We start from the raw sequence: 20538 nt of genomic DNA, 5'->3' as shown, positions 1-20538 counted from the left end.
AATTTTTTCCCCAGAGTCTGTGAAAACAACTCTGTAATTTCCATCAGCTTTCAGAGGAAGAAGGGAGGGGGAAACAGCATCTTCTCTGGTGCATTAACGCTCATGGTGTGGTGTAGCTGCTCGTATCCTTCCCGAAATTGTAATATTCCTCCATGTCCTCCATGTTCGCTGTGGTGAGTTTTGTGAGGTTTTGGGAACCGCTGTTGTCCATATTGTCTGGTGATGTAAAGTTAAAGTTCTGGCCTTCGTATTCGCCTTGGCTCTCCATTTCTGGAAGAGTTTCTGCACGTTCAAAAGTAGAAAGGAAAGGAGAGTTTAATGACAAAGGGAAGACAAGCTTTTTTATATGTCACGATTAATACACAAAATGAAGTGAAGGAATACAAACAAAGCCGTTATAAAAGGTTATTAGAACAATTTCAAGTCTGAAATATATTTAGGTTTAAGATAAATTTCAATCTCTTAACCACACAGAGGTTTCTGTTGCTTTTAGCATAGCTGATTTCTGGTTCCGTCCTGATTTCCAACTTCGGGACCAAAAACAAGAAATGTGCTCTTCTCTGCATTAACCTGGGGACAACTGTAACCCAGCAACTCCTCAGCTCTGTCTCCATTGTCACGTCTCAAACTTGCCTACAGGTCCTCAAATCCAGGCTTTGAGGACCAAAAGCTGCAGGCTTTTGATGATGAATGAAAGTGGCCCGAGAACGGAGCTTTGAGGAACCCCCAATATAATCTTTTATCACTGAGATTTAGAACAAAAAAGTAGTCCATCTGACAAGTATTACCTGAACCGACCTAGCTCAGTCAGAGACAGTGCCAGGCACATTTCCAGGCCACCAATCAGTAGGTTTTGATCAACAGTGTCAAATGTAGAACTGAGATACAGTAAGATCAAGAGAGATGGACTTACAAAACTACAAATAAGCAAATTTGGCATTGTTGTAGCTCATTCCAGAGATGCAAATTACAAAGAGCTTTGGAATAAAATACAAATACAATAAGAGAACAAAAAGCAAAATTACAAATATAAACCTAAAAATAATAAATGTCCAAAGGTTATATAAAAAATAAAAATGTATCACTAAAGGCTCGTCTGGATAAGAAGTCTTCACTGAGATTCTGAGTTGATGTCCAAGTCTTAATTAGGTTATAGATGTCATTAATAAAAGTATGGATAATCATCATGTCAAAGTTAGCATTTTGACTCAAACTTTCACTTTTAAACATTATTCAAGCTAAAGAAACAATTGTAAAACTGGTATTTGGTGTAATGTTAGACACATTGTTGAAATGCAACCCTCACGTTCCTCAGACCAGACTGAACAGCTCCATCTAAATTTGCTGGCTGATTTTTGAAGTTATGTTGTGCAGAAGGACAAGCAATCGTGATGCGTTTCTGGAGTCAAAGTGACGGTTATTGTAGCTTTGTTACTTCTTAACGTCTGATGAACAGTTCAGTAGGTGTAATTTACAACTTGTTCCCATTTGTCTTCTTAGTACTGTGTTCTGGTTGACAGCCTGACCGTAGGTGGATATTTGCGGATAAACTGGCTTTTTAATGATCATTGCCCAGCATGTTAGGTTTGCTGGCCCTGTAATTCCTTATTATTGAGACAGAATGGTCTTCTTTAACAAAAACATGACTGCAGCTATGATTGCTGCCTTTGGTGAAATCAATAAAGTTTCCCTGAAAGTATCATTTTGTAGCTTAGCAAAATCACAAATCCAAGATAAAGATTTAAACAAACATTAAGTAGAATCTATTAACCTAAGATGACATGATGCTACAGGACAGACTCTACGTTGAAATGAAAAAGCAGCCCTGACCTTGACCTTCTGGTGAGACGTCCATGCCATGTTTGACCTTCATGTGCCTGCTGAGGTTCCCCTTCAGGTTGAACTTACTGGTGCAGTAAGGACACTTAAAGGGCTTATTGCCAGCATGGAGATGCATGTGGCCCAGCAGGTTGTACATTCTATTGAAGGACTTCCCACAGACCTGGCCCACAAAAAAAACAAAAAAAAACATACCAATTTAGAAAAGTTGACATTGACATGTACTAAATGAAAGTACACAATTAGGCGTCTCATTCTCTTTGCATTAAATTTGTGTCACTGGAATCTCGTCGACCTCCCACGGTGACGACAGCCATCCAAAAGGCTCACCTTGCATTTGAAAGGCTTCACAGGCAGATGGACGATCATGTGGGTCTTCAGGGTCTGCTTCTGGATGAAGCTCTTGAAGCAGACGTGACACTGGAAGGGCCGGACGCTGTTGTGGATGAGCATGTGCCTCTTGAGGTTGGCGGACAGGGTGAACTCCCGGGAACACACCTCGCACTTGTGGCCCTTCATTCCCTGCAGGACACAAGCGACATCAACACGCAGCAAAGGCAGCAGGGAATGTAAAAAGAAAAAAAAAAAAAAAGAAAGTTTTCAACTCCTTTTCGGTGATCTGCAGATTATTCGAATTCACAACAATGCTAATCATTATGCTTGTCTTGGATTAAAAACAAAAAAAAAACAACCTTGCAGGTGATTACAATTTTTCTTGAATATGCTTTGACACAAACCCTCCAACATAGGCTTTTCCTCCAGATTCTAGCTGTGTAAAACCTTGTTTATCTAATAAAGTCCAATAAAACAAATGTATGTTTGTGGCTTAAGTCACTACAAATAGACCATACGTGTCAAACTCGCAGTGTAACTGCATTTGGCCCACATGGGCTCCAAATTCCCTGCCGGTAAACAGCACATACTACAAATCCCAGAATGCTCTGATGGTGATACAGAAGGTTCTCTGCTGATTAGCGACCTCATGAGTTTAGCATTGAGCTTTGATAAAGGGTAGGACCTGAGTGGTTGAAATGTTATTGAAGGAAATTATTACAATTAAGTAAAACTCTGAAAGTTACAACAAGAGAAGAGGCATAACATTGTTTATTTTAAATTAATATCTGAAACTTTGCTTGTTCACATGTGAAAATATTTCTCATTATATCATTAAATCTTCCTGATTTGCAGACATTTTCTCAATAAATACCCAGGCTTGCCCATGACTTTGGCCCACAGTGTATCTAATTTTGCCCAGCCTGGTGGACCACATGCAGCCCATGCGTGATAACACACCATTCCTCCGAATGGCTGTTAACCTGTTGGTCTCAGGTTGTCATTCACAATGACGGGGATGTCAAACTCCAGTCCTCAAGGGCCGCTGTCCTGCAGTGTTTAGATGTGCCACAGGTAAAAAACGGTGGAATGAAATGGCTTAATTACCTCCTCCCTATGTAGATCGGTTCTCCTGAGCCTTGCTAATGACCTAATTATTCTTTTCAGGTGTGGTGCAGCAGAGGCACATCTAAAAGTTGCAGGACAGAGGCCCTTGAGGACTGGTGTTTGACACCTCTGTCACGAGAGGACCCAAATTTGGGTCCTCTCGTGAATAACAGGTTAAAATGTACATAAAATGTAAGCATGCGAGATCCTTACAACTGAGAAAATATTCCAGCAAAAGTTTTCTGTACATCCCTGAAGATGAGCTACTGACAACTAAAGCAACATTTTTATTGGTTGCAGGAAGCAATGCAATTAAAAATAAGAACTACAAATCAATCAGCAAATTAATTGTTGGTTTCCAGGCCTCAAGTCCTGCAGCACACTGATACTAAAGAGAATGTCTAGAAGTTATCAAACGCTGCCCGTGGTATAACGCCGGTTTTAATTCATTTCAGTTGAAAAAGATCCTTTTTTTCTATCCCAAAGGGAAATTAAATGTTGCTGGGGATGATACTGAAGGTGGAGTTTAAGAAAGAGTTTTTAAAGCATTTTAAAGAGACCCAATTTCAAGAAATTAAATTACAAAGTCAAATTTCTTTTAAGTCATATCTGATGTATAGAGCAAGCAATTGTGTTGATTAATTGATTGTGTTATAAATTGGAACTATGTGCCTGGAAAAACATAATTCTGCCCTTTCAAACCACGTTCATCCCATAGAATACTGCACAGGATAATTGTTTGCAGGAAAACCTAAAGGTCACATAAGGTGGGAAGTGATTGGTAGGAGTACCTTATGAGTTAGCGAGTGCTGACGTAAGTGGTGGAGCTGCACAAACTCCAGGCCGCACTGGGAGCAGGTGTAAGGCCGCGGGCTCTGGTGCTTCAGCAGATGGTTCTGGAGCTGGCTCCGGTATGCAAAAGACTTGTTGCACTCAGTGCACTGGAAGGTGTGTGGGCCCTGGTGGCTGGTCTGGTGCCGTTTGAGGTGGGCGTAGGTGGGGAACTCCATGCCGCACTGTGAGCAGACGTGGCAGCGGCCGCGCTCGTGCTTCACCTCGTGCGCCCGCAGCTCGCTGGGATAGGCGAAGCCCCGGCGGCAGAACCGGCAGCTGTATGGCTTGACGTCGGTGTGCTGGAGCATGTGTCGCTTTAGGTGGCTGGTCTGGGTGAAGCCCTTCTTGCAGACGGTGCACTTGTGGGGCCGCGTTCCTTGGTGGGTCAGCAGATGGGTCTGGAGGTGACTGGGCTGCTTGAAGAGCTTCCCGCAGTGCGGGCAGGCGTGTGGTTTGATGCCGTTGTGGCCCAGGATGTGCGTGACCAGGTTGTACTTGGACGTGTAGGACTTGTCACACATGCGACACTTCCAGCGCTTGAGGCCGTCTCCAACATCCACGCAGTACGACTCGTCAATCTGGATGTTTATGTCCAGCCGGTCCACTCTGCGGCCCCCATGTCGCCGGGGAGGCTGAAGGTGCGGGGGCTGCGGATGCTGCGCTCCGCCGCTCCCGTCCGTCCACATCATGCTCTGGCCACCATCTTCGTACTCGCCGCCCATGCCCATTTCTGTAGAGTCATAGCTGCCCACCTCACTGGTCTGAAAGTAGCTGCTGATAGCTTCCTCCTGCTGATTGGGCTTCATCATAGCGTTGCCCTGGTGTTCTACCTCCTCTTCGTCCTCTCTAGCTCCTCGACAGTGGCCCCCCATTGGGCGCTGGGGCTGGAGTCCCCTGTGACCCTGCTCTGCGCCTCTATGTACCACTTGGGCAGGCGGAGGATGGACGTGAGTGTTTGCTTGCTGCTGGTTGGTGACTTCGCGCTCGCACTCTGCACAGTTCTTGTTGGGGCCTCTGAGAGTGGCTGGATCTACCTGAATTAATCCCCCTCTGGGCGCCATATTGTTCAGCATGTGGACGCAAGAGGGCATAGCAGAGGTCACCCCTTCCCCTTTCACGAGGGAGGAGTTCACGTCACCGCCTTGGAGGGCGTGACGGTCAGGGAGGACCATTTTGGTGTCCACGTGTTGCGGTGGTGGTGCCGCCTGTTGCCACCGCCTCTGGCTGCAGCTGGGCTGCATCTGTCCGTCTTCTCCTAAGTTGTCTCCGAGGTAATCTCCGTTGGCGCCGATAAGCTGGTCTGCGTACTCGTAGTCGACTCCGTCTACTGGCGGTGCAGGGGACTCTTTGGGTTCGCCGGTGTAGAAGCCATTGGGTGCGATGGTAGCTCCAAACACTTCATTCTGGGAGATGAGACCTAGCACGGCGGCCTGGGCCAAGGACAGCACAACTACGGGATCTGTCTGTGTGCTTATGTCCACCAGCCTGGCCATTACCTTGGGCTCACATCTACCCAGGCGCCGGCTCGCCTCCTCCTGGAACAGAAAGGGACAGCTCATCTTTAGACATTGTTTGCATAGTCTAACCACATAGAAGCAAAGTTCTTTATGAATCTCTATGGTCAACATTTGTAAGTCCATACTGGACAATAAACAAAAAAGTTGCAGAAACAACAGAATGACATAGGTACCCCGACTTATTAAGGAAGAAAACCATACTACTAAATCCCATTCAATAAGAAGCAACTTTATTCACAAGTGAGTTGTTAGCATAAAACAACTCAAGTTGTTTTATGCTACTAGAAGCATAAAACAACTTGTAGTAGTAGATCTTCTACTACAGTAGTAGTAGAAGATCAACTGCTACCGTTGATCTCGGTAGTAGTTGATCTTCTACCGAGATCAACTAATCCCCAAAGCTAGCCTTTGACTGGAATCAGACGAGGTTTTGCTTGACCAGATTGTTTGTTTTTTTTTAATCAGCAATTGGACCACACATAAGGACTTACAGGCTGCACTGAAAATAATCTTTGGGTTGATTGACTGAAGTAGACTCAGTGAGCTGGTTTCAGTATCAGAGTGGTACTGAATCCATTTTCTATAGATGCATGTCAGCCGTTCATTCAGAATGCCACTTAAAATCTGTATGGGAGGACTAACGTCGGTTAAAAGATAGCTAAATGTATTACACCAATGTTTTTAGATTTTCCACAAATAACTAATAATAACTCAAGACTCTGCTGGACTTGGTTTGCGGAGTTTTGAAACCCTCAGTTAAGGTACAATCTACTGGCCACCCAAGGTGTACACACAGAGAATGGTAGTGCTAATTGCTAATTTAATATAATTACATTATTAATGTTCAACATTGTGATGGTAACATCAGTTCAAATTTACACAGGTTTTCCTAATTTTTTTCCATTCTCACATCCCTACCATTATCCTTGAGCTACAGCATCTCAGCTGCTAAAAATATACTTAAAAATATATTTTTAAGTATGCTAAAAATATATATAGAAGCAGGTGGGAGAACTGCTCCTACACATAAATATATATATCGTTGGCTACATAATAGCCAACGATATTGTTGGCCTGCAAAAACATGAATGCATGACACAATGCATTGGCAATCCTTGGCAATTGTGATATTGCCAGCTCTAGATTTCATCAAGTAAAACTTTTAATATATGGTCTAAAGTACTTTTTTTATGTGGTTTTTCTGGGGTACCATAAACTGTCAGGACTAAACGAAGGAGTCCCAGGAAGTGCTACTTTCATATTGCTAAATGTATACTGGTTCAAGTAATCCGTAATAACTTACTTTCCCAAAATCCCTGACACATGGGAACATCAGTGATTTGTTTAAAACTTGGAAGTAAAAGGGCCAAGTTTTTGTCTACTACACTCGCTACTGGCCAAAGAGCGTTTTATTAAGTTTATCAGTGAATGGGTGAACTGCTAGTAACTCCAAAGCCAAAGTGATAAATAAGTTGGACTAAGACTTAAGGTGAAATGTAGCAAATAAACAGGAAAAGTCGGAATTGAAATGTAAACAAATTCAAAACAAATTTTGAAATAAATTCTGGAAATTTTAACGTCTTTCTAAAGCACAATTTTAATTTTTCCTACTAATCCAGATTTTTTAAGAGTGCGTACCAGGAACCCTGTACATTTAAAAAATGCCCAGCTATAAACTGCTTTCTAGGGAAGCATGTCAGTGCCAAGTGTCAACACTCTCTGGAACAAACTTCCAGAAAACCACAAAACTGCTGAAACACTGAGCTCCACTGAGCTTTTCCACTCAAGTATCAAGCTAAACAGACTGGTATAATATTTTTATTTTGCCATGATCTAATGATATAGGGCAGACTGAGGCAAGCTATAATCTGGTAAAAGAGCAAGGAACATATACTGTTTTGGTATTTGTTTAGGTAGGTTTTCCTAAAGGTAGAAAAGGGCTAAAATCGATGCCAGCAGAAATCGGTATAGGCAATAAGCCACAAAATCTCTGATATCTGCATCTTGATTTTCTCTGTTGTGAATGAAGGAAACTGAGACGTGGAAGTATGAAAGACAGCATCTCAATCCACCACGATAACTATGTATGGTGTGAGTGTTGAGGAGGATCAGATGGCTTACTGATCTCCACACACACAGTGAAGTGCAGAGGAGGCTGTAGGGGTGGGGAGGGAAGACCTGAGCAAGATTAAGGAATAAAAAAAAGTGGAAAACAGCAAGAGAGCGGGGAAGAACAGTAGAAGAAGAGGAAGAAGGAAAGTGGGAGGGGAAGCTTAGAGCAGACATAAGTCTAACGCAGGGGCAGGACGGGAGAGAGAAAAAGATAAATGAAAGGTCGAGGGACGGAGAGGCAGGAAGGTATTGGAGGAAGAAAGTAGGAAGCAGCGGCTAAAAGAGAGAAAGAAGAAGAGAGAGAACGAAAGATGTGTACAGACAGAGAAAAGGATGGGAGGGAGAGGCGATGAGTAACCTGGAGACAGAGGAAGGGAAAAAAAAAAGAATCCAAAATGAAAGCCAGACTGAATAGAAAAATGTCAGGTAAAGCAATTCGGAGAAAGAGAGCAAAAAGGAAAGAGCTCTAACGAAGGAAGGTGGTAACAAGCAAACAGAAAGAAACCTACATGACTGACAATCATGTGAAGCAACTTTCCAAACAAATAAAATCAGAACAGCATCACCGGATCCCTGAAGACAACCACCGACCGCGTCTTTCCACCATGCTGAATACGGCAGCCAGCGAACTCACCACGCTCCTCCTGCTGTGAAGTTTCAGGTGCTTTAAGGACCTCATTCTTCAGCGTGAGTGACAGTCGGCTCCGTCTGCCTCTCTTTTTAAGCGTGAGGGACGGAGGGGAGGCGGGCACGAGGGCTAACCCGTCCTTCTCTTCCTCCTCCTCCCCCATTGCATGCACAGTTTTAAAAGTGATCACAGCAGCACTAATGACATACGGCAGAAACAAACACTAATGTTCTTCCACCGAGCGAGCAAGTGGCTGAGGATAAATGAGCCAAGTCACTTCAAAGTCCCAACATACGAGCTCAAGATGCTCGCAAGAACAATAAAATCATATCTGTCTGAGATTATACTCTCCAACTACTCCTCCATTGCAGTCGTTCTTGTACTAATGTTTCTCTTTTTTCTTCACCTCCATCTTTTCTCTCCTTCATCAAGTGATTTTTACAAGATAAAACCAAATAGTTGCGAGACTGTGTCAAGGACAGACTTGCACAGAAGCGTCTGTCAGGGTTAGAGGACGAAGACGACGGAAAGAGGATGAGAATGAAAGAGATGAAAGGTGACTGACAAGGGGATGAGCAAATGGAAGAAGAGAGAGACAGAGAGAGAGAGAAGGGAGATGAGTGGATGGAAAGAATACTCAAGAAAAAAAAGAGGGGAGGGAAGAGACAGAACAAGCGAAAGAGACGGAGGGGGATGGGAGAAGAATGCGACATGGACAACAGAGTTAAATGACAAAGCAAAAGATGGGGGTTTTTTCTCTTGTCTTTATGCTACGTCAACTTCAATTCTACAGTGACGAACTTTCCATCTCTTTTTAGCTCGACTCCTCCAGCAGAATTAGGGAGGAAGCAGAAACCCGTGAGCAGGTGAGAACGCGGCCCCAGGGCCGACCAGCGCCAAACAAGTCACATTTCTAGACAATGCAAGCATTCAACGTGCTGTTTTGAATGCATTCCTCATTTCAATTTTCTGCTATTTTTTGTGTGGTTGTCTTCACAAAATGTACTACTTTGTTCTCCTAATGTTATGACTTTATTCTGGTAATATTAGGACCTTATTCACGTGTTAGTTGAACTCCCCCGCAGAGTTGACCTGAATTCAAACTCCAAAAAAAATTGAAGTTGTAAAATGCGCTTGTCAGTCAAGATGGCGGCTGCCATCGCTGTGAATTATGGAGACCCAAGCAGAGCATTCGTAACAAAAACAAAACTCCTGATTTTCCAAAAAATGTATCTTCAAATACCAAAAATTCAATTAATCGCTAAAACTGATTTATTGCCCAGTCCTATTAGAAATATTAGAGTCTAAACCAAGTTCCTCTGGTTGAAGCCAAATGCTCTGGGCTCATCTGGATTGGGATTGACCAAATCAGTTTCTCATTTCATTTAAGCTTAATCGATGTGGTTGGACATCATTTCTGGCCGATCGAGATCTTTAGAAACAACCTCTTAATATCAATTTCTCTTGCCTGAAAACTCACCAAGTTAGCAGCTGCGGGGTGACTTTGTTAACCAAACATGCTCAAACCTCTAAGCTTCACTGCAGGGGGGGGGTTTAAACCTCCAAAAATGAGCAGACTATGGTCTCCCATGATTTCACAGCCATATCACAACTTTGTTGAGCAAACCCTACCTTATCAGATATTCCTTGTGTGGCACTTTCCTAATGGGACTTTTTTTTTCATTACACAAACCTTATTTATGTATAGTTGTAGTCTGATTTCTTTGTGTTGTAGTCATTTACATCTTTAAGCATATAATTTGGAAAGTTGTGGTGTTCAATACTTATTTTACCTATTGAGTTCTATTATTTAAATAAAAATAATTATATTCAGTATAACATTTAAAGGGCGATTTTGTTTAGAAACTGCACAACACATTTTATTTATGATTTCAGTTGTGTGTGGTTTTTATTTAATTTTTATTTGTTGTTTTTAGTTGTGTTTTATGTGGTTTTTAGTTTTTTAGAAGGCAAGCTTTCATTTTTTTTTTTTTTTACCGTATTCGATGCATTACTCGAAAATGGTCTCAAAACAACAACACTATCATTTATGGCAATAATTAGTGTGACAATTTATCGTCCAGCAAAATTTGTTATTGTGACAAGTCTGATGTAAAATGTTAACATTTATTGAATGAATTATTGAATACATATTTTAAAATTTTATTTAAAAACTCTATTTATTAATCACTGATTATTTATTTTGCACCTTTTCCAACAGCAAGACACAGGTAGGTCTGGACTCACTACTACGGCAGTATCCCCACAGCAGGATGCTGCCACCACCGTGGGGGAAGACGTTTGCAGAGTTCGTGTTTCTGGCACAATTCACCAACTCCCAACGTGGACAGAGTGTCACTTGGATTAACGCTACATGAACTTGCTGATTGATTAGAAATATCTATTTCATAAGTTTTTTCATACTTCAAACATGACACTAAGTGATATTTGAATCGAATATTCATGTTTTCTTATTTAAAAAAAGGAACCAAATTGTTTTGACTCACATTTTCTCTTTCATTTTACACCTTTCTTTAGCTAGCTTAAGTAGCTACTACAGAACGACTAATCAATTTTTTTCTTCGATTGTTCAATTCATGTCAGAATAATCAATAGATTACTCAATTACTAAAATAAGCATTTGTAAAAGGCCTAACCTGCAGTATTCCAGTTTTTCATTCTAATAAAACCACATCCTTTGTGTTTTCCCTATTTCTCAAACCACATTGAACAAAACTTTATGTTGCAGCCTAGAAAGCTGGCCTCTTGCTGAACATATCCAAACAAAGCAGCTGCGACATTATGAGAAACCACATGTTTAAGGCATCAACACTGGTCGAGATACACGTTTTATTTAGAACAATGTGAATAGGATGGGTGACTTGAATGGCACCATGAACGGACGGGTTAAATTAAAAAAAGCAAATGTGCTTTGGTGCAAATTTCAGCTTTAAATCTGCATGTATGGATGTTTTGATTCTGGCGAGTTTGGATTTTTATGATGTAAACGTTTTAATAAAAGTTTGTGTCAGAAATCCCAGGGAGAAGTATGGCTAAACAACCAGATGGAGAGAACATGGAGGAAAGGGAAAAAGAGAGGGAACTGGCAGAAGACAAAATGGGGGGCGTAATGGAGCAAGCAGAGAGAAAGAGGGAGAGAACAGATGATTGCATGAAATGAAAGAGGGATTGAAAGGGGGGAGGGAGAGGAGGAGATAAAGGGAGCAGGACGGGGAGGGGGGAGAGGACTGAGAGAGAAAGAGGGAAAGAAAATGAGAGGCTGCAGTGGGGGATGGGAGGATGCAGAGTGAGAGCAAAGAGACTGAGAGCGAGACAGAAAAAAGAAAGAAAAAAGGAGAGAGAGAGAGAGGTGAGACGGGGAGCGACGTGAAAGCGAGACAGATGCAGGGAGGGGCAGCGTCCAACGTGAGAGAGAAAGAAGTAGGAAGGATAGGAAGAGAGGACAGGGAGGGGTAAAATATGATGGAAACCGAGAGGAGGAAAAGAAAAGAGAAACACGAAGGGAGGGAGAGTGAAAGAGGAAGAGAGGAGGAACAGAAAGAGGGGGAGGGGAAGAGAAAAATAAAGAGGTACAAAAAAAAACAGGAGCAAGTGAGGGAGGAAGAGAGCACAGAACCCCTCGCTTTTTGTTTTTGAGGTTTTACAAACATGGCTGCAGCCGAAGAGGAAAAAGAAGAGTGGAAGTCTTCATTTTGAACACAAATACATTGTAGTACAGTGGTCTTCTTCTTCTTCTGTCCTGCAAAAGCAGCTCAAACACAGGCTACTATCTGGACTGGTTTTGGTACATGATAGGAGTTCACAAACTGGGCCCATAAGAGAGAGGAGGCCATAACATGCTGACGGGGCCAGACACTGCAGAGACGGCGAGAGACATTTCAGGGCTTTATGTGGGAGAACCAGGCTCAAAAAGGTGCACCGATCAATCTGCTCCAGACCGAAACCGGCCAATTTTACCAAAATGATCAGCAATATTAGCAGCAATAGACATCGAATGGTGGAACAGATCCCAAACGAACAAGGCTCGGTAAACAACTGCAGAAGGAAGCAGTGTCGACACGATGGATAGAACTTTTCAATGGAAGGTTTCCGTCACCCATTGCTCAACAATGTTAAATCAATTCATAAACTTTTGTCATGCATTATTATTACTTATTATTACAGTTCGTTACTGTCTGGCTTCTACTTCTTCTGCAAAAGCGGGTCGCAAAACGTTTTGTTCACAAATATTTCAGTCTCATTTAATTAGTAGTCGGAACGACGGCACAAAAGAGATTGAATTTAAGATTGAAAATCATAGTGGAAACTTTTCCATCCCCATCCTTTCCTTTCTCAAGCATGAAATGGACAGAACCTTTAAAAAGTGTCCAGGCCCCCTGGGGAATGGTTTAGCCTGAACAGACTACATTAAAAAAAAAAGACAATAGTAGGTTTTCTGCACCATGAATATTACCACTGACTTAAAACATCAATCGGTTACAACCAAACATGACGATTTGTCAAAATATTGCTTGTTAGCTTTATACATCTATCCATTGAGTTAATTGTTTGGTTTGTTTACAGGACTGGTCTTTAAATAAAGAAGACCTTTTATTCATTCCTTCATTCCTGTTGGAGTTAAAACGACTACCTCTATAAAAATTTACTTTTGTGCCTAAATTTACTTTTGTGCCTTCCTTCACGTTTTAATACTTGGGAAACAAAAAGTCCAGATCATTCAAAGTCAGATTTAGCAGGGCAGACCTCAAAGAACACCAGAAAAGTGTTAGACATTTGCATTTTTTCACACCCGACTAGTGCAGCTGGAGTTGAAGTGTTTTTCCTGTTCTGCAATTCCTTCTCCTTTAACAAACACCCCAAATGCTCAGACAGCTTTCTTAACCTCAGTGTCTTATAATAGTTACCATAATTTGAACACTTCTATTGCAAAAATGTACACACACTGTAGATAAGACTAGAGATGCACCGATCTCATTTCAAAATCTGTATCAGCCCAATATTGAAAATAATTCTAGATCAAGTATTGCGACTTTGTAATGAAAGAACAATTTTAAAATCAGTCCAGCACTGTTTTTCTATATCGGATTGATATCGGTCGATAAGCTTCAGATATCGGTATTGGAAGTGAAAAACATGGATCAGTGCGTCCCTAGTTAAAACTTCTATTAAAGCATCATTATCTTCCTGAAAGTATCTAACACTGAACTGCTTTTTGGACTTTAGGTAATCAAATCCTTGTTTAATTATTTGGACATTTTTATTATTAAATCTTAAAAAAATTAAAAGGCAACAAACTTTAAAATTAAAAAGGCGAAAAATGTTATTTTTGCATCAAAGAAGATTTGAAGATGTGTAAAAAGGAGAGACAGGAAGACTCTGCATTTGTGATTAAAAGCACCGTTTCAAACCTGAAAACCTGTAAACTGAGCATCAGTGAAGGCTTCCTGCATGGAGCCCTGAAGGATAGTGAATTATAAACTGTTGAGAGGAACAGAGGGGTTTATAGTCAAGAGTACATCTTCTGACATTATATTCTTTGTTCACCAGAGGGCAGCGGACGGTTTGTTCTAACTTAGACTGACTGATCCAGTGATGAACCATCAAATGCACAAAAAAAAGTACAGCAATCCGATCATAATGAATCAGACTGAGCTTAAAAAAATAATAATAAATGACATTACACTGAGCATGTTCACTGGCCCTGACTCACACTATGTTAAAACGAAAACGATTCCTTTGGGTTCACTGTGAACAACCCAGAGTGACAGTGTGTTTGTTGCCCCATACATACCAAACCTGCTGTTTTTGCTATAAATTGTATAAAAAAACTAAAGGACCACAACAGTGTTACCCTACAAAGGCCTAATACTCTGAGCAATACGCACATGAACTGAAATGTAAGGTACAGCTTATGTTTTTGCTAGTCTGTGTCAAAATTGAAATAATGATCAATACATTTTAATCACAACACGCCTTCAGATGAAGGTGTCTAATTAAATTAACATAGCAGATTGTTTCATGTGAAAAGGTACAGCCATCATGGACAGAAATCATAAATTTCAATCAGACAAGATAAATATGAGAAATGCCGTTCTAGTGCATTAAAGCTTTTACTAGACGTTTTTAGGAGTCAGAGTTTATGTCTAATCTGATCGCGGTTGCGCTTCATCGCCCGATAATCAACAACATATTATTAATAAATATTAAGTACTTGACCCCACAGAAAAGCTTCTCTGCACCCACACAAACAGCCCAAGTAACCCTGGGCCCTCCAAAGTAATCAGTGGCGAGTTGCAGCCGTCATCCGGCATAAGCAGCCTAATTACGTCCATTAAAAAGATCCCAGAAATCGATGTGATGAGAGCTGAAGCCCTGCCCTGCTGGCGAAGAGTCCAACTACTCTAACCTGGAGTTCAGCGACTCCGCTCTGGATTTCCAAAAACTTCTCAGGATTAATGTCAGAGAGGAATCCCTGCCTATTCTTTTTTTAAATGAGAAATGTATGCCATATTAAATTTCATTCTAGCCATGCGACTACATAGTTACACTGAACTCAAAGTAATCGGTTAACATCTTACGTCTCCACAAATGCCATCTCTCCTGATCTTTTGAAAGCCCTCCATTTTGTTCATTTGTCTCTTCTTTCACTCCCATCCCTCTTTCTTTACATTTCCATGGATACTCCATTCCTTTCCCCACTTCCTGTACTATCCCTACTCTGATTTCATCACAGCTTACTCTTCCACAGTTGTCTTTTTAATGCACAAACCGTACGGTGGGGTCGGGACCTCGCTGAATCCACTTACAGAAACTTACAACATTTGTTCACATTGACAAATTTGTGCTTTGTGCATTGAGGGATTTTACTTAGAGTAAAATCTGAGTTTTTTGTGTGTTTTTTTTCCTCATCTTGTTCTTCACCAGACAGAGACATCTGTGACCCAACAGCGGCCCTACACATCAAACTTAGACTTGTAGAGTGATGTTTAAGGAAGTACTTAAGTAAAAAAAGATAACGTTCGTTCTCCAATTAATGAAGAGGCGTTTTAACAAAATGTCTCATCAAATCAAAAAGAAACTGAATATATTTTAACAATTCATTCAGGTTGTACCCATAGATTTTGATATTTTTGACGTTTGCCTTGTGGTGTTGTCATTAAGTTCGGAGGAGACTTTTAGGGTTCAGAGACGAGATGTCATCTTTCGATCAACGTAAAAGTAGCGAAGCAACAAAATGCGTTGTCAGGTGCAAAACTGAGACAAGCCGCTCAGTAGTACCGACCGGAGCGCCGACTGGACAGTGTGAGGACTGCACCAGACTCACCCAGAGAGACGGAGACGTGGGGACAAGACGGAGAGGGGAAGCAGCGACGCAACCACAATGCACGCACTTTATGACACACGGCTAAAATTACACCGAAGAGGGCATGAACTAGGCCACGGCTCTGCATTGTGCTGGGAGCTGGTAGTCAGCTGACTTAGTGGAGGGTTGCAGCGAACCCAAAGTCAAAGGCCAACAATTACTGCTGCATAGAGCGGTGATGACTGATGGGGCCAATTTGTTGGTGTGTGATCAGTAAGAGAAAACAAGGTAGATGTATTTATATCTAAGAGTTTTAAAAAGCTTTAATAAGCTCTAAAATAATTTGTGTATAAATGACATGTTTGGTGACCTGGACAAAATATTCTACTTAGGGATGCACCGATTGCAGTTTTCTGGCCGATCGCCAATTTTTAAAAAGCCTGACCTGACCTGGTGATTCCGATTTTGGCTGATGCAATTTTTTTATTTATTATTTTTTTCTGTCAGAGAAGTCATTAAATATGGTGACTTTTGTGTCCCTTAAAGGCCCTCGAAATGACTGATACAAATTTAAACCACCAGAACAGGTGGTTTATGGAAACGGATGTCTAAAAAGAAAGAGCTTTTGATACTTTCCTTGATCAATGAGCAAGCAAATTAAAGCCCTCTTAAAAAGAAATGTCTCAGATGGGTTAGAAATATTTGTCAGCATTTGCTTTCATTCTAATTTAATTTGCCTTCTTCAAAAATGAGTAACCCATATCCCATTGTTGTTGATGAGAATAGAAGAAATGTATAAAAACTGGGACTAAAAACTTAAGACATGCCACGCTTTTCTTTTAAAAAGCTGTTTAGCATCCACAAAGACCACAAAACTCTTGATGTTATTTACCCGTTTGGTTTATTGTTGAGCATGTTAAGCATGCCCTCAGCATAATGCAGCCACCATTATGTTTCCCTACGGTGAATAGGTGTTCAGGATCAGCATATTTTAGTTTTTCCCTACATTCCCTTCTATGTGGGCTTGAACATTCAGTTGTATGTGACCAGAGAACAGTGACAAAGTTTTCTATCTTGTCAATCTGCCACAAAGGCTAGATTTGAACGACGATGTTCGTTTTGTCAGCATTAAACTACCACACAGGTTTTCTTACCTCATAGGCCACTTTCAAAGACCCAGTATCAAGAGATTGTCAAATGCCAACAATTAGAGACCTCTGATGAGTCTTGAGCCAAGAAAAAAAAAAAAAAAAAAACCCTGCAATCCTGGCACCGTCAGTGTGGATGCTAAATTTACAGCACACTTTGCTTGTGTGCCTCTAAAAATACAAATGCATATCTATCTACATGGAAGCAGTCCAACAGCGTGGCGAAGCCTCTTGTGATGAGGACAACAGTTGACGAGACTGTTGTTTTTGTTCTAATAAACTCTCACTTTAAGCCACGTGACCGGAGCCGTTTAGATTACCGGCCCGGCGGTCATGTCTGCAAAACCGAAAAACATTCAACCATTAGCAGAACCGTGGCGCAATTCAAAACAGCACATTAAATTATTAAAACCATGCAGAGGAGCCCGTCGGCTCGCTTCTGTGTTTAAAAGCGAGAGTAAATTATGGAGAAAAATAAAAAATCTCCCGTTTGCAACCCGACCCACGTTCTAGTCTGAAGGATTTATCGCCGTGGCCACACAGTGCTCTTTTAAAACACAAACAAACCGGCGGTGCATGCTGGATATTGTTCAGCATGACTGTATCCAGCAGGCAGCACACATTAGGCCTTTGTGCTTTGAGAAACACCAGCTTTTCTTTTTTTTCCCCCTTTTTTTTAAAGCCTGCCTGCAGCACAGCCATGCACTGCAATGTGCTGACACCATCACCAGCTTTTTCTAAACCCTTTTCAGCTTCATTCTCACTTCCTGATAAAGAATAATGCGAAAAAGAGGCCATTTTTATTTAATTCAATTTACATGAACAAAAGAGTCGCAAGTCATAAAAATCTCTCACATTGTTATTTTTAAAAAAAATAAAATAAAATCAGTTCCTGTGCAGCACTCTTTTGCTGACTATAATCCATGAGCGAATGGCTTAGGCCTCTCTGAGCAGAATACAGATTGTATACCAGCAGCAGCAGCAGTGTAATAACATACTATTGATCCAAACTGGGGTGATTTCATTTTTCCTCATGGTAAATTAAAAAAAAGAAAAAGTTCAAAAAACGAAGGTGTAAATCCTGAAACTGAAAACGAATCAGGGTCCAACCTTGTTGAGCTCCACAGTTGGACCATCGATAGCTGGTGAAATCACAGCACTGTTCTACCGTGAAGCGACGACCATTTTTAAACGATCTTTTAAAGGTCATGGAATTTTTTTTTTTTTAATGCCTGAGTGAGTGCAAGCACGTAGTCACAAAGGGAAGGAGCATATTATATTAGTGCTAGTACTAATTGCAATTAATGACATTAATTGTGATTAACCATATTTATTGTGATTGATCAATTACTGAAATAATTGTCAACTAATGTAGAAAAGCAATTAATTGTTACCGAGAGTATACAAAGTCTTAAAAAGGCTATCTGCTGAAAGAACAACACCATCGGAGCAGTAATTAAGCCAAAACTGTAAAAAAAAAAAGGTACAATTTCCCTTTAAGAATAAAAAAAACTTATTTGTATGTAAATACTTTCTATCTAGAACTCTTCAAGTGGCATAGTTTAGCTTTACCTGGTTAAAACAAATTCTATTAAGTACCTTTTACTGTCCAGTTATTAATTGGTCAAAAAAAATCAACAGGAAGCTTTTCACATGTTGATGTTAGAAGTATTTGTTTAGCTCCAGATGCATTCTTTGCAACAAATGATCAAGCGTTCACTAAAGGAAGGCCTTGGTATTGAATTTTATTTGGAAAAATGCTTATTTTCTAACTTATAAAGAGAAGGAATTGAAATATTTATTTGCATTTTCTTACGTACGGTATTTCTAATATTGTACAAAATAGCTTAAGCCCTTCAAGAAAAAAATCTGCAGAAAGTGACAACTTTTTCTTATTCGATTAATTGTCAGAATAACTGATCACTAAAATAATCGCTAGCTGCAGCCTTAAAGCATACATGTTGCAGAAGGTCTGAAGTAAAGATGTATGAGCTACGGAGGGGAAGACGTGCGATTTTTCAGTATCCGATCTTCTTATCACCGATCGTAGAAGAACTGACCGTTTCCAATCTCACTGGTGCATCTCTGGTACACGCACAGACAAAAATGTCAAATCCACGGCGGTGTGTGAGAACTCCAAAAGTCTGAAAACGAAAGCAACTCGCGTTACAGTAACAACACCGTACAAACACACTTTACCCTCAGGTGTTGGAACAAACATCATTTTCATCGTCTTCGGGATGTTAAATGACACAAATGAGTCACCTTGTGCAACATGACTTCATAAACACCTCGGCTATATCCATCCAAATGACATCTATCAAATGACCTGAAGGCCACAAGGGGGAGGAAGATTTTTTTTTTTAATTACTGCAATCCAATGAACTGCATCAGAGCATATCTTTAAGCCCCTCCAGCCTGCCAACTGCTATGCTAGGTTTGCAGCTGGCTTGCTGCATGCAGTGCACCATCCTCATTACTGCATGGCAGGTATGTGTGTATGCAAAGGGTCAGCAGGGTGATTACTCGCCCTCCTCCTTTGCAGCACATTACAGTGGGCAGAAGTGAGGGTGCAAACGCAAGGACCCTAATGCCCCACCAGCAAGGCTGTGTTTGAAATGCGCTGGCCTCATTAATGCCGTGGAGGATACCTGCGTGGCCTATCAATGATCTCGCACAGCACTGGGGGATTCAGCCAGCTGGTGGAAGGCTGTCCTCCATGCTGCTGCTGCAGCAGCAGCAGCAAGCAGGCCGGGCTACAGGTCATCTGCTGCAGTACATCTTCCAGGTGTCCAAAATATAAGCTCTGACCGGGGCTTCAAGCCGAAATTGTGGCCTCAGAGCCTAAGCACAGCTGTGCTACCTCAGATAAGAGATATCTTGGTCTGCTCAAAGCCACAAAAAACAGCAACAAAACAACTTCTTGGAAAAGAAATACGCGACAAGTCAAGAGCAAAAACTTTCTTGAAGGCAGGCCTAGCAGAGACAGCCTAGCCTCCGGTGTGTCGGCATGAGGAGCAGGCTGTGTGAACGTACAGATTAGTGATGGGCTACCGTAGCCCGGTGTCACCCCTCTTCCTTTCTGCGGCTGTTTCCCCACTCTCGCCATCCCCCCCTGCTCTGTCGACGCCATCTGTTTGTGGCAGGAGAGAATGTGGAAGTACAAAAAGAGAGAGAGGGAGAGAGAGAGAAAAGAAAAGACGACATTTTGACTGTAGTTGCTGACCTACATCGCCGTGTTTGCGCTCGCGACGACGAGGAAAAGCCGCACCGAAAAGACGAGCCGTTCGAAGCGCAGAGGCGGGAAAGCAAATAAAATTTTAAATAAAGGTGCAAATATTTATGTGGGTTGACCGGGAGGAATTTGATAAGTTATGGTTGAAACACTCCTCCTCCTCCTCCTGCTGCTGCTGCTGCCTCGCCGGCCCGGATAAGTGAACGCTATCAGCGGTAGAAATTCTCGCTGCCCTCCGCTCCGTAACACCGCCACAACAAGGGAGAAAACGAGAGAAAAAGCACAACTCACCTGATTCCAAAAGCGGTTTATGGTGGCGACGTGTCTGTGGTGAGCATCAAAATGGGAAAAAACATTGAACGCTGGGTCCCCGTTGTGTAGCAGGAAGGAGGGAAGGGAAGGGAAAAGGGGCTGACGTGAATGAATAAACAAGCGAGCTCCTCCTCAGCGCCACAAGTAGA

The 20538-nt window shown here is 41.6% G+C and overlaps 1 protein-coding gene across 3 annotated transcripts in view; it reads right to left on the bottom strand.

Moving 5' to 3' along the window:
• Window positions 1–20538, bottom strand: part of LOC106953782 (zinc finger protein 710) — a 21294-nt gene extending 756 nt beyond the window's left edge. Inside the window, exons 1-5 of one of the 3 annotated variants that reach the window (XM_015042807.1) lie at window positions 20369–20538; window positions 4071–5648; window positions 2170–2361; window positions 1831–2002; window positions 105–282 (exon numbers count right to left, since the gene is read on the bottom strand). In XM_015042807.1, the coding sequence (XP_014898293.1) occupies window positions 105–282; window positions 1831–2002; window positions 2170–2361; window positions 4071–5606 (2078 nt within the window). In that variant the 5' untranslated portion in view covers window positions 5607–5648; window positions 20369–20538. Of the gene's footprint in view, window positions 1–104; window positions 283–1830; window positions 2003–2169; window positions 2362–4070; window positions 5649–8376; window positions 8519–19878; window positions 19976–20368 lie in introns of those variants that run through there. The other 2 variants (XM_015042808.1, XM_015042806.1) reach the window with 2 other exon arrangements.

The sequence above is a fragment of the Poecilia latipinna genome, unplaced genomic scaffold (genome assembly GCF_001443285.1).
Source record: "Poecilia latipinna isolate Pla-1442-1.1 unplaced genomic scaffold, P_latipinna-1.0 Scaffold602, whole genome shotgun sequence".
Taxonomy (NCBI): Eukaryota; Metazoa; Chordata; class Actinopteri; order Cyprinodontiformes; family Poeciliidae; genus Poecilia; species Poecilia latipinna.
Note: the sequence above shows the minus strand (reverse complement) of the source record. Positions and strands in the feature narration are given on the sequence as shown.